The sequence below is a fragment of the Centroberyx affinis genome, unplaced genomic scaffold, assembly GCF_046629955.1.
Source record: "Centroberyx affinis isolate AG114_WGS23_722 - 3 ecotype Tasmania unplaced genomic scaffold, CSIRO-AGI_Caff_v1 ptg009089l_1, whole genome shotgun sequence".
NCBI classification, from domain to species: domain Eukaryota; kingdom Metazoa; phylum Chordata; class Actinopteri; order Beryciformes; family Berycidae; genus Centroberyx; species Centroberyx affinis.
The window spans coordinates 4518-17915 of NW_027284420.1; the positions used below are offsets into that span (position 1 = coordinate 4518).

The 13398-nt window shown below is 42.5% G+C and overlaps 1 protein-coding gene across 1 annotated transcript; it reads left to right on the top strand.

The window, feature by feature from the left end:
* The first annotated feature begins 3480 nt into the window (after nucleotides 1-3480).
* cdt1 (chromatin licensing and DNA replication factor 1) lies at nucleotides 3481-13181 on the top strand. Its single transcript, XM_071514516.1, has 9 exons — nucleotides 3481-3972; nucleotides 4936-5252; nucleotides 6142-6336; nucleotides 7186-7331; nucleotides 7815-7915; nucleotides 9441-9629; nucleotides 10420-10608; nucleotides 11762-11963; nucleotides 12978-13181. Exons 1-9 carry the CDS (start codon nucleotides 3481-3483, stop codon nucleotides 13139-13141), a joined length of 1995 nt encoding a protein of 664 aa, XP_071370617.1. The 3' UTR covers nucleotides 13142-13181.
* The last annotated feature ends 217 nt before the right edge of the window (nucleotides 13182-13398 follow it).

Consider the following 13398-nt stretch of genomic DNA (forward strand, 5'->3'; position numbering starts at 1 on the left):
GCTCGCACGCCAAACCGCATTCAAAATCTGTCCGTTTCGCTTTCCTTGCTTATCGGCAAACGTACAGTCTTGGTAGAACGTAACTTAATACCTATTAAGAATCGGTAGGATCCCCGCTTCAATTCGGCTTACACCAAATACGCCAAGAGGCACTTATTTGAATGGCATTTCAAACTTTTAAAAATGGCTTTCCCCCGTTATTCCCACAATCGTCTTCCAGCAAAATACACCGTGGTGGGCGGCGAGCAGTGTGAAGCAATTCTGAAAGATTGCGACTTCAAAATGTAATAGCTGCTTGGTTATTAGGCTATATATGTATGCCGAAGTTACCAGAAAATCGTAATGATGAGAAAAGGGTCGTAAACCATGTTCTACGAAGTATGTACATTTGCCGATAAGCAGGCAAACGTTAAATTGCCCGATTTTTTAAAGGAATTCGGAGTGCCGCTGTCGCCGTACAGGAGAGAACGACTTGTATCGGGGCACGCTGACACCAGACAAATGCTGGTAAACTGTTACTGTTGATGTGAAGTTTGTCAATTTTTCCCCCGGTAGTCACTTTGGCAGTTCACCAACCATTGTTGAGAAGTTCAACTGTACTCTAGACTCGCCGTGTGGAAGGTTAGCGAGTCTAGCTGGTGAATATCCGTTGTGGCAGAACGAGTTTTTGCCTGGTTAAAAGTTTATTATGAAGAGTGTGAAGTTACCTGCTAGCAGCACGGTGGGCAGCAGAAAGCAGTAGAGCAGCCAGACAACCACCTGAAGATCCATCTCTGATCCAATCAGTACTCACTGTCCTCCGATAAGTAAATCCCTCCTATAGATCAATAAGCTCTCATAAACCCGCACAGAAAACACACTTGCTACATGGTTTCATCAGGAACGCTTGATCAAAAGTTCTAAAGAAGTGAAAAAGCCATTATTCCGATATGCGGTCATGATCACCCTTCATAAAAAAAAAAACTTGGGTGGAAAAGTGCTTCAAAAAGTACAAATGAAAGTTTCCGATCGGGTCGATTGTATTGATCCTCCAGTCGGCGTGTCGCTCTCAGCTCACCATGTTAAAAAAAGCCAAACTTGAAAAGCCAAAGCGGATCGATCGGTTTCGGTAGCCTCAAGCTGTACGGTGAGAAAATTCCTGGTGCATGTGTCCCTTCAGAGAGAGAGAGAGAGAGAGAGAGAGAGGCCCAGTCTGAAGTAACAGTGTTGATGGAAAATGTGATTCACAGGCAACAAGTCAGTCTGAACGGCGCTCATAGTGGAGCTATTCTCCACTCTGCTGCTGCTGCTGCTGGGCTGCTGGGTCACCTCCCTGCTGCACAGCCCAGGATACACTGCTGCACAATACTGCACTGATACTTTACTACTGACTAATACTGCAACTCCAGAATGAATACTGCAACTTCAGAGCTAATACTGCAACTTCAGATACTTGAGATACTTGCACTTTACTTGAGTATTTCCATTTGATGCTACTTTATACTTCCACTCCACTACATGTCAGAGGGAAATATTGTACTTTCTACTCCACTACATTTATTTGACAGCTTTAGTTACTTTTCAGATGGAGATTTGACACAATGGATAATATAACAAGCTTTTAAAATACAACACATTGTTAAAGATGAAACCAGTGGTTTCCAACCTTTTTGGCTTTTGACGTCTTACAAAAAGCAGTGTGTAGTCGGGTCACATTTCAGATGTCTATGAGTTGTTAACAGCTCCACCAAATAGTGATTTTTCCCTCTAAACCTCACATGGTTTCATTTCAATAAATGTTCAAATGAGCCAATATTTCAGCAAAAATCAAAGATTAGAGAAAAAGTCCAAAAACTGATAACAGATCTGTGTATCAGAACTTTGTTTTTTCTTCTTTCCTCTCCCATTAATCATCTCACGACCCCTCAGATTTATCTGGTGACCCTTTGGAGGGGCCCGACCCCTAGGTTAGGAACCACTGGACTAAACTAGCTAACTGTATATAAAGTAGTTCAAACTAGCTCCACCTCCAGCAGCTACAACAGTAACATGCTGCTTACACACTGATGCTTCAGTATTAATAATCTAATGATGTCATATATAATAAAATATCAGTCAGAGGGACCAAACCACTACTTTTACTTTAATACTTTAACTACATTTTGCTGCTAATACTTATGTACTTTTACTTAAGTAGGATTTTTCATGCAGGACTTTTACTTGTAATGGAGTATTTTTACATTGCTGTATTGGTACTTTTACTGAAGTAAAGGGTCAGAGTACTTCTTCCACCACTGTTCAGAGCTAATACTGCTTCAAAACTAATGTTACCTCAGAACTAATACTACCTAAGAGCTACTGCAGCTCGGACGCACTCTGGTGAGGATGATAACTCAACTGACTCATTGAAAGTGCATGAATCAAACACCCTGAAAGATAATAAGTGAATAAAAAGTGAAGGAGAAAAGTGTTAATGCCTCTTTGTTCCACAGACAGTTACTCTTCTGGCTTTCTTGTAGACCACATTCTGACATAACCACGTCAATTCTGGCACTAGAAATGCCCTGCAGCAACAGTCTGTCTGCCCCACCTGACAGAACATTACATTGCATTCTGTATGTGTTTGTGTCAGTGGCGCCCTCTAGGGGCCAAATAAAGTGAAAACATTGTAAAACACTGGATATGATGCCATCAACTGAATTTCTACATTCTCAGCTACAATGGTTGAAGAATTTTGTTTTCTGATGTAGTGGAAAACATGCAATATACAGTCCAAAAGAAACACACAATACAATACAATTTTTTATTTCTTCTTCATATGTTTTATTGTTTGCTTTTATTTGATTGTTCAAGCACTTTGTAGACAAATAAAGTTGTCATTATTATTATGTGTATTATTATTGTTGTTGTTGTTGTACACCACTTTTTTATAGAGTTAATCATGTTTTTTTCTCTCTTTTTTTATTAACAAAAGGATAATATACAAACATTCAGGTAAACAATAGCAGCACATATATCAAATTTAAGGACACAAATGTATATGAGGAACATAGAGGGAAAATTTAAAAGACAATTACATAAAAATAAGAAACAGGAGTACACGTATACACAAATATAAACATATTTAGTCAGAGGTTTCAGGGAAAAAAGTTCCATAATGTTTCAATAGCTTATTACTTTTTTAGTTGTTTATTCATCATGGGCTTTTCTTCTTTACCATACGACGTGATGACGTCAGACTTAAGCCCTCCGGCGGCCCAAGAACGCCCGCTTTGTCTTCTGACCAATCACAGCCCGGAATGCCCGTCAGGAGGCGGGATATGGGCGTGGTTTAGCTGATTCCGCGGGAAAGTTGTACTCATCTCCTTGTGTGTTGAAGACGTATTGAATGTTGATCAATCAGGTTCGATACTATTTATGTCTTTACCGTCTTTCTGTTTAAGGTAGAAGTGTGGAAATCTTCACGCTGCGGTTCCTGCGTCTACTTCGGCCACCAGGATCATGTCTCAGGCCCGAGTTACCGACTTCTTTTCCCAGAGAAAGAAAGGCAACGTCGGTCAGAAACTAGCAAAGCAACCTAGCAGCGGTGTTGTGGGCAATGGCTGCTCCGGGGTCAGCGCCGTGTCGAGGACAAGATCCACCCGGTCTAAAAACAAAGAAGCGAGCTCGAAAACAACCGCGTTCCTTTGTTCGTCCTCCGTACACGAAGAGTTTCTCCGAGTTATCGACGAGGCAGCCGGGTTCAGTGGAGACGAGTCGGCTATCAGCCACACGCCGACGGACTCCCCCACCAGTCCCCGGACACCGAAGCGGACCTCGACCGACGCGGAGTTCGACCTCGGGGCTGCCGTGTTTTCGGCCACCGCCGACCACAGCACGGCGAAGAAGAGACGGCAGCTGGAGGCCCGTAGAGACGCTAAGACTAACGTCCCGGAGAGAGCTGCGAGGAAGACGGCCAGGAAGAAGCTGGTCCTCTCGAAAGACACGCAACAGGTAGGATAAGCTAGAGCATGAACGTTACGCATAACCCCCAAAATATTACCTTGCATATTAACAATCGATGCATATTTCGTAGAACATGAATTAATGCTTTTTAGTAACTACCAGGACCCACTGGATCGGCGTTGGTAAGCTGACATTTTCAATACGATAAGAGAACCGTTTTTTAAAAAAGTGTTATTGATTAAGTAATTAAGTATTGTTGGTGTATTGGATGTATGCCGAATTGAAGATTGTATACTAATGATTTAAAAAATGTCGTAAAGTCATGTTTTACGATGTACTGTTATTGCTGATAAGAAAGGCAACATTAACCAGGCAGATTTATGAATGGGATTTGGTGTGATAAATTTCTTGGCGCTGTCAAGAGGCTTATTATTATTCAAAAGTTTGCATGTGTGTGAGATATTGGCGATTAAAATAGATGATATGTCATTGGCTGCCAGTCATTGCATTCATGATAATTATTGCATGGCATTTTCTTTCATGCATTTCTAACAATCGTGTTAACTCTTCACCCCCTTTCTCATAAACGGAAGACAAAACGAAGGTTACACAGGTGACCCGATTGGATGTTTGATATCCCTCCGCCGCAGAGCGATATCAAACATTGGCGTGATCCGTAACAGATAGTCCCAAAGTGGGGTTGCTGCCAGTTTCTGCTGTTTTGAGACATTAGGTTTTGTCACTTTATTTATGTCTTTTTATTCTCTTGCTTTGTATGTCCAGACTGCAGTCCAGCCCCTGGTCAGTGGTGTGGCCAGGCCTCCAACCCCGCCGCCTGCTGTAGCCGAGAACGAGACGAAGAAGCCAGCCAGCCGCGGCAAAGTCACCAGCAAGCAGACCGGAGAACAGGCCAGCAAGGTAGTAGAGACACAGATCAGCGTTTTGAGACTGATCTAGCTGTCCCAGTGCGGTTTAAAGAGCCCCGAATTTAACACCCTCTTTCTCTCTCAGGCACTGTCTAAAGAGGATGTTGCGGCCCTCAAGTCACACCTGCAGAAGATCAAGAAACAGACAGAGAGACTGTCCGCCGCCGCCTCTCCTTCCTCGCTCCCCCCATCCTCTTCCTCATCCTCCTCTTCAGCTGTCCCGGCACCAGAGAGCGCCCCCACCTCCATCTCCATCTCCAAAACCCCCACCTCCACCCACGATGCCGCAGCCCCAAAGGCCGCTGTAGCACGGGCCAAAGAGCTAGCGGCTAAAGCCCAGAGGAGGAAGGAGGAGAGGGAGGCAGAGGAGAGCGCTCAGACTGAGGCACAAGCCCAAGACAGGTGAGCACACACACACACACACACACACACACACACACACACACACACACACACACACACAACCAGAAAAGAAGTGGAAATGGTTTGCTCAAAATTAATAAATACAAGCCAATTAAGGTGAAAAACTCCTGATCTGTTCTGCTTTTTAAGTATAGAGTTATTTTAAATCAGCTTTATCACAAACAGGTCTCAAAGGGCTTTACATACCATCATATGCATACATCACTATATACCATACTACATGATATACGTATTACATCATATGCTACATCAGTTGGGGGTTCAACCAAAGAATGATCTTCCCTTTTCGGGTTGTTTCGTTTGATTCAAGATACAGTTTATTGGTCAATATAGAGAAATTTGTCTTTGGCCATAAAGTAGAGCTGGGCGATATGGTTGAAATCAATATGATAATCATAAGGATTGTTCTCGATATCAATATATATCACGATATGGTTCATGTATGCAAAATCCCGTTAAATAAGCAAATGAATGTTCATCTCATTGAACCGAATGGTAATATTAGGTGAGATGTATGTACCATACCTCATTTTATGGGAGTTTTTAAGTAAAATTTGCTTGTCATCATCAATTCAGACAGCAGAAATGTGTGTCACGATATTAAAATATCTTCATATCATCACGATATGATTCCACTGAAAGACGATAAATGATAATATTGAATTATCGCCCAGCCCTACGTGTCTCACAATACACATTTGTTATCATAGGAGGCCTAGAGGCTGAAAACTATTCAGTGTTTCACAAGAAAAATGAGAGAAAAATGAGTAGTAGAAATATGCTGCAAACCACTGAGGGAATGAAACAAAGGCATTTACCAGGAGCTGTGATGATAACCGCCCCCCCCTCCTCCTCCTCCATGTCTCAGTGCTAACCCGCCGGCCTACCAGCGCTACCACACCCTCGCCCAGCCGGCCGCCCCGGGCCTGTCCCTGCCCTACCAGTACAAGCTGCTGGCGGAGATGTTCCGGAGCATGGACACCATCGTCGGCATGCTGTACAACCGCTCGGAGACGGCCACCTTCGCCAAGGTCAAGCAGGGCGTCCAGGACATGATGCACAAGTAGGTGGAAGGAGTTTTCCCCCCCAACGTCTCCCATCGACCGGATGTAATGTACTGTGTCTTCAGAAAGCATTCGACCCCGTAACTTTTCAGCATTTCATTTTTTTAGTTAATTTGTCAAACTTTGTAAATTAAAATTCCACTTTGGCATTATGGGCTAATGCGTGTAGATCAGTGATTTAGAAAAAAAAAAAATCTCAGCTGGATCCATTTTGAATTCAGGTTGTAACACTGCAAAATGTGGACAAAGACAAGAGGTTTGAATACTTTCTGAAGGCATTTTATGTTTATATGGTTTGTCCTTTGTCTGCATTAGGGCTGAAGAATTAATCAAAATTTTATCGAAATCGCAATATGGCCTATACTGCAATTTTCAAATCGCAGGAGGTGCAATATTTGTTAAAGCCAAAATGTGTGTCAAAATACCATTTTAAAGTAAATATTGTGGTGCTGCAGAGATGTCCTGGCCTACACATCATATTCTACAGACTTAAGAAAACATCTTTGTTTGGTACAGATCCCCGCAAAAATCACACCATAATCATTTTAATACGTTTTTCAATGAAAATGAGAATAGCGATGTAAAAATTATCATTCCCTCTAATATCGCAAATCATATCACAATTGCAATATCAGTCAAAATAATCACAATTAGATATTTCCAGGATTTGAAAATTCGATTAATTGTTCAGCCCTAACTTGTTCTATGTTGTCGTTCTTGTTCTGTTATATGTGGAAAAGTCATTGTGACTTAAATTGAAGGTTGTGGAGGTGGCTACCAAAATGGCCACCATTCAACAGTAACTGATGTTTGTCCCTATTGTTTTTTTGTTTTTTTTCCCATCACAGGCGTTTTGAGGAGAGTCACGTCGGCCAGATAAAGACGGTGTTTCCCGACGCCTACACCTTCAGACAGGAGAAGAACGTCCCCACCTTCAGCTCCAACATCAAGAAGGGCGGCTACCAGCTCACCGTGGAGCCCGTCACTCACTCTGGTCAGCACACACACACACACACACACACATACTATGACCATGGTTCCCGTCAAATTTAGAGAGGTGTGTTCCAGATGGGGAAAGTCGGGAATATCGGGGACTGTCCACTGCTTTAGAAAAACACGAACAAACCAGATAAAAAGCACATTTATCGGTAATGCAAGGACTTAGGTATCGGAAGTCATGGAAAATCCTGGAATTTTACATCCGCGTCACAGTGGGAACCCTGCTATAACTTCCAGTCTATTAAGTCTTTTTTTTCTTTTTTAAATGTGCCAGTCTTACTCATTTCGAATGGGAGATGGCTGCTTTTCCAACTATAGCCCCTTTCCAATTATATCTTTAAAGGCAGTATTCTATTTTAGAGATAAACCTCAGGTACATGAGCTTGAACTTTTCATATTGACATCTTACTCCCTGCAGTTTTGGTGAATGGTCCTAGTGAAGGTTTTATATTTGTGTGTGTGTGGTTCACGTCTGCAGACCAGAACGAAGCCCGCCCCGTCCTGTCGGCCTCCCGGCTCCTGGAGAGAAGACAGATCTTCCACCTCAATCTGGTTTCCATCGTCAAGCAGCATCACAAGGTCAGTAGCCTCTCCGACACCGGTTCAGTTTGCTTTCTTAATACAATAGAATGGGTTCCATGTTAAGGGTTTTATGTAAATTGTAGCCCAGTAACATACAGCACATATGGTGTAATAACCATTTGGCCTTGTAGTCAGGGGTGTAGTGGAGGGTAAATTCACCTAAACATCTGACATATATCTTACTGACTTGAAAATCAGCAGTATGCACCATAGTAAGTAATATCAAAAGTCAGTTGAAGTTGAATGTTCTTTGTTTTTCATTCTGTTAAAGCCATTTTGATCTAAAGGCTTCTGCTTAAATGCTTGAAATTTGTTTCTTAGACAAATGAAGTTGATGCCTATGTATGAATTTCTTTCCAAAGCCTTTGGCATTCCATCAAGGCAAAGGGCGACTCCTTTAAAGAATCTAAAATATAAGATAGTTTTGATTTGTTGAACACTTTTTTTGGTCGCTGCATAATTCCGTTTGTGTTATTTCATAGTTTTGATGTCTTTACTGTTATTCTAAAATGTGGAAAATAGTAAAAAATAAAGAAATGTGGTGCGTCCAGACTTTTGTCGGACAGTGTACAAAACATACGGTATGATCTCACCAACTGGAGGTCATAGTTTACCCGCCTTGTAATGGAAACTAGGGCTGAATGTATTTGAAAAAATATCTAATTGTGATTATTTTGACTGATATTGCAATTGCGATATGATTTGCAATATTAGAGGGAATGATCATTTTTACATCATTATTCTCATTTTCAGTGAAAAAGGTATTAAAATGATTATGGTGTGATTTTTGCGGGGATCTGTACCAAACAAAGATGTTTTCTTAAGTCTGTAGAATATGATGTGTAGGCCAGGACATCTCTGCAGCACCACAATATTTACTTTAAAATGCTATTTTGACACATTTCACCTTTTAACAAATATTGCGCCTCCTGCCATTTGAAAATTGCTGTAGGCCATATTGCGATTTCAATAAATTTCGATTAATTGTTCAGCCCTAATGGAAACCAGGCTGTCTGTCTCTGTATTGTGGTATCGGTCACTTCATTAGACCCCAGTTGTCCAGGGGTTTTCCTGGTTTAAGCGGGTTTGCTAGTTTAGTTTTTATTTTTTGAAAATGCTTAGTTTTAGTTTTTATTAGTTTCAGTGTTAGTTTTAGTCTCTTTTTGTAATATGGGGTATTTGTCAGGGGCGAGATTCAAAAATTCAAAATACTAGGCTTATGTATGAAATTGACAAAAACTGAAGACGTTTTCTCTATAATTTTAGTTTGTTTTAGTTAGTTTTGTAAACACACAATACAGTTTCAGTTATCGTTTTTTTGTAAAGCCTCATTTTTATTTTTATTTCAGTTAACGGAAATGTTTTTCCACACCTAGTTTTTTCGTTAACAATAATAACCTTGGTCCTATCACAGTACGGTTCTGCATGACTGGGCTGACTTCTTACTACAAAACTAGAACACCAAGAAACTTTTTTTTTCTTCTAGCCTGTTCTGAAAACGACTTTATCTGTCTGTCTCCAGGCCTTCCTGTCCTCACTGGTTCCTCCGGTGTCGGTGCCAGAAGACAAGCTGACCCGCTGGCATCCCCGTTTCAACGTGGACACGGTGCCCGCCGTGTCACCCGGCCCGCTGCCTCAGCCCCCCCACACGGAGAAGCTCACCACCGCCCAGCAGGTTCTGGACAAGGCCCGCGCACTCATGACACCCAAGGTACAATATCACTCGGGTGCTGTTTTCTAACCCTGCCCCGTCTTTGTCTTTTCTCTTTGTTTGACTACCCAGTTCTTCTATTGATTCCAGCAAATGTAAAAGCTTTCATGAACTGGGTATAGGTTCAATTACTGTTGTGTTATATTAATTGGCAATAGAGAGTAGCAAAACAGAAATGCATTTATATGGAAATGTTGCCTTTTTTTTTTTTTTTTTTTTACAACTTTTTATTGGGGTTTTCAGAGTTAGAGAGAATTTTCAATGCAGATATAGAGAAAACATGAAAAATAAAGAAAAAAACGGGTATACATGAGAACAGATAAAACAAATCAATTTTTACAGGTGAGTTATCGTACACATATGAGGGGGAAAAAAAGGAGTATTGCAAAATAGTTTGCAATTTGCACTTTAATTTTTTGCAAATTCAGTTCAAATATAGACAACGCGAAAATGTATTAAGGCAAGATTAATTAGAAAAAATAAAAAGGAAATAATGGAAGTAAAAGAGGAAAATAAAATAATAAAAAAAAAGGTGGTGAAAAATTTTATTGGATAGGTCAATTGTGCTTTTGTGACTCGTGTGTAAACTAGGCTAGTTTGTGGGAAGGGTATGTGCATTGTTATTGAAGTGGTCTATAAAGGGTTGCCAGATCTGGTAGAATTTGTCTTCACACCCTCTCAATGAGAATTACATTTTTTCCAAGTGCAGGTGCCACATAACATCTTTCATGTTGCTGATTATTACTTGTCAAATAACACATCTGCTCTCATGTTTTTCCCTGTGTTTTAGATGGAGAAGGCTCTGGCTTCCATGGCTCTGAAGACAGCAGATCAAGCGGTGGGGGGTAAAGAGCCGGCGTCTCCCCAGGTCCCTGCAGCCTCCGCCCCGACACTTCCTCCCTCACCGGCCCCCTCATCGGCCCCCGCAGCCCAAACCCCCAGCGCCCTCAAAGGAGTGTCCCAGTCCCTGCTGGATAGGGTGGGTACACTCAAGATAAAGACAGTTCTTCAAGGGTTCTTTGGTTAGGGTAGTGGAACCATAATTTGTTAAATGGTAAATCAGAATAAAGAACCCAGTGTGATTCTTAAAGAAACGTTTCATATTTTCTTGAGCACCCTAAAGGTCCAGTGTAGAATGATTTGGGTTCTTTAAGACGACAGAGTTCTGCTGTGGTACAAGTCTAAAGAACCATGTTCTGGTATTACAGAATCCTTTTTTAAGAGTGCACCATATGCCAGGCCAAGCAGTCATTAAAAGGACTAGAATTTATAACCTCCTCCTCTCCTCTCCTCCTCTCCTTTCATCTCCTCCTCTCCTCTCCTTGTCTCTTCTCCTCTCCTCTCCTTGTCTCCTCTCCTCTCTCTTCTCCTCCTCTCCTCTCTCCTCTCCTCTCCTCCCCTTGTCTCCTCTCCTCCTCTCCCCTCCTTGTCTCCTCTCCTTGTCTCCTCTCTCCTCCCCTTGTCTCCTCTCCTCCTCTCCCCTCCTTGTCTCCTCTCCTTGTCTCCTCTCTCCTCTCCTCTCCTCCCCTTGTCTCTTCTCCTCCTCTCCTCTCCTCTCCTCCCCTTGTCTCCTCTCCTCCTCTCTCCTCCTTGTCTCCTCTCCTCCCCTTGTCTCCTCTCTTGTCTCCTCTCCTCGTCTCCTCTCCTCTCCTTGTCTCCTCTCCCCTCTCCTCCTCTTTTCTCCCTCTCCTCTCCTTGTCTCCTCTCCTCTCTCCTCCTCTCCTTGTCTCCTCTCCTCCTCTCCTTGTTTCCTCTCTCCTCTCGTCTCCTCTGCTCTCCTTGTTTCCTCTCTCCTCTCGTCTCCTCTGCTCTCCTTGTTTCCTCTCTCCTCTCGTCTCCTCTCCTCTCTTCTCCTCCTCTCTCCTCTCCTCCATGTTGGAACACACAAACCGCTCTCCAATTACACTAGTGGGATGAGTGTGTGTGTGCAGCAGTTTATGAAGCCAAAGCCCATATAATTTCCTCACAGGTTGCCAGATCTGGGCTCCTTCCCCCCCCCCCTAGTGTTATTGATGATGGCAAAGACATCCAAGAGACATCCGAAACATCATGGGCATTATCAGCGTGGTTTGGGAGTGTGTCGTTTTTTGAGTTGGTTCGCTGACCTCTTGTGACCGTTTTGATGTGATCAGATCCGGGCGAAGGAGGCCCAGAAGCTGCAGGCGGCGATGACCCGGAACCCCGCCCAGGAGGAGCGCCTGCTGATGATGTCACGGCTCGCCGAGCTGGCCAGGATCCTGCGGAACGTCTTCGTGGCCGAGAAGAAGCCGGCGCTGATCATGGAGCTGGCCTGCAACAGGATGGTGGCTAGCTACAGATCTGCTCTCAGCACAGGTTGGCACGGTCTATCACTATAGATAAAGATAAAGATTTTTTTTATGTAATTTCAAATAGTGATCGGTTCCCGGCCAAAATTCAGGCAGCCGACCTCACATCCTGTCACAAAATCTGTACAGTATTTTAGAGCTGCAACGATTAATCGGTTAGTTGTCAACTATTAAATTAATCGCCAACTATTTTGATAATCGGTTTGAGTAATTTTTTAAAGAAAAAGAAGTCAAAATCCTCTGATTCCAGCTTCTTAAATGTGAATATTTTCTGGTTTCTTTCCTCCTCTATGACAGTAAACTGAATATGAAATATTGTGGACAAAACAAGACATTTGAGGACGTCATCTTGGGCTTTGGGAAACACTGATCCACATTTTTCACCATTTTCTGACATTTTATAGACCAAACAACTAATCGATTAATCGAGAAAATGATCGACAGATTAATCGACAATGAAAATAATCGTTAGTTGCAGCCCTACAGTATTTTCCTTCCTCGTCTCCATCCTAGCAACTAGGCATGGGACGATATGAAAATTTCATGTCACGATTATCCTGGCCAAAATAATTGCGATTCACGCTATTATTATTATTAATATCATCATCATCAAAATATGCTTAAAACTCTTAAAATGGCACTAAAACATACTGGAATCACTTTACCTTACATTTTGTTAAGAAACAAATATTTTTATTGCATCATAGGACACATCTTTTTTTTGTTTTGAATCCATAGTATTTCCACACATCCGATTTAACTTTTTTTTTTTTGTGGGGGATACAGTGGGCAAGCCGAGCCTTCAGCCATGGTGACGATTGGCTGGAAAGATGTGGGCTCCCCCTTGTGGAAAATGGCAATTCAAAATAAATCAGGAAATCAATATGACTGTACGGCTTTTTCAAGTCACTCCTGAGGATATTCACGATTATCCCGATAATGGAAATTCACGATAAAAGGTAAAAATCTTATATCCTCCCTACCAGCAACTGATTGGTTCTTTCCTTCTCCTCACGAGCAGGCGACATGGAGAGGCACCTCCGGCTGCTGGCGGAGCTGGCCCCCGATTGGCTGACGATCCACCCAATCAGGAAGGACTTCTACCTGAAGCTGAGCAAGAGCGCGGAGCTGAGCGGCGTCCTGGACCAACTCGCCGCCAAGCTCCGAGAGGAGGAGAAACGTTGAGGACTTCTTACATTTCAGCTTCACGGGAGAGGACGAAGACGAGCGTTCTTTGTCGGTTGATCGTTCTGGTCGTATTTTCGCGGGACTTTTTTTTTTAATTTTTTTTTACATAACTTCGGCAGTGATTCAGTTCGTCCTCCGGGATTGACGTACATGTCTGACATCGAAAGGACCGATCTGATTTTCCAGACACAAGAAACGGTCCGAGAGGAAAAAAGCAAAACGAGAAGCTCGGGACGGTTTTTCAGGTCAAGTTC

Bases quoted from the DNA above. Each gene is read 5' to 3' on its own strand.
- cdt1 (XM_071514516.1), top strand. From the start codon at position 3,481: ATGTCTCAGGCCCGAGTTACCGACTTCTTTTCCCAGAGAAAGAAAGGC. The intron at 9,630-10,419 runs GTACAATATCAC...CCTGTGTTTTAG, and splicing joins GCGCACTCATGACACCCAAG to ATGGAGAAGGCTCTGGCTTC. The intron at 11,964-12,977 runs GTTGGCACGGTC...CCTCACGAGCAG, and splicing joins CAGATCTGCTCTCAGCACAG to GCGACATGGAGAGGCACCTC.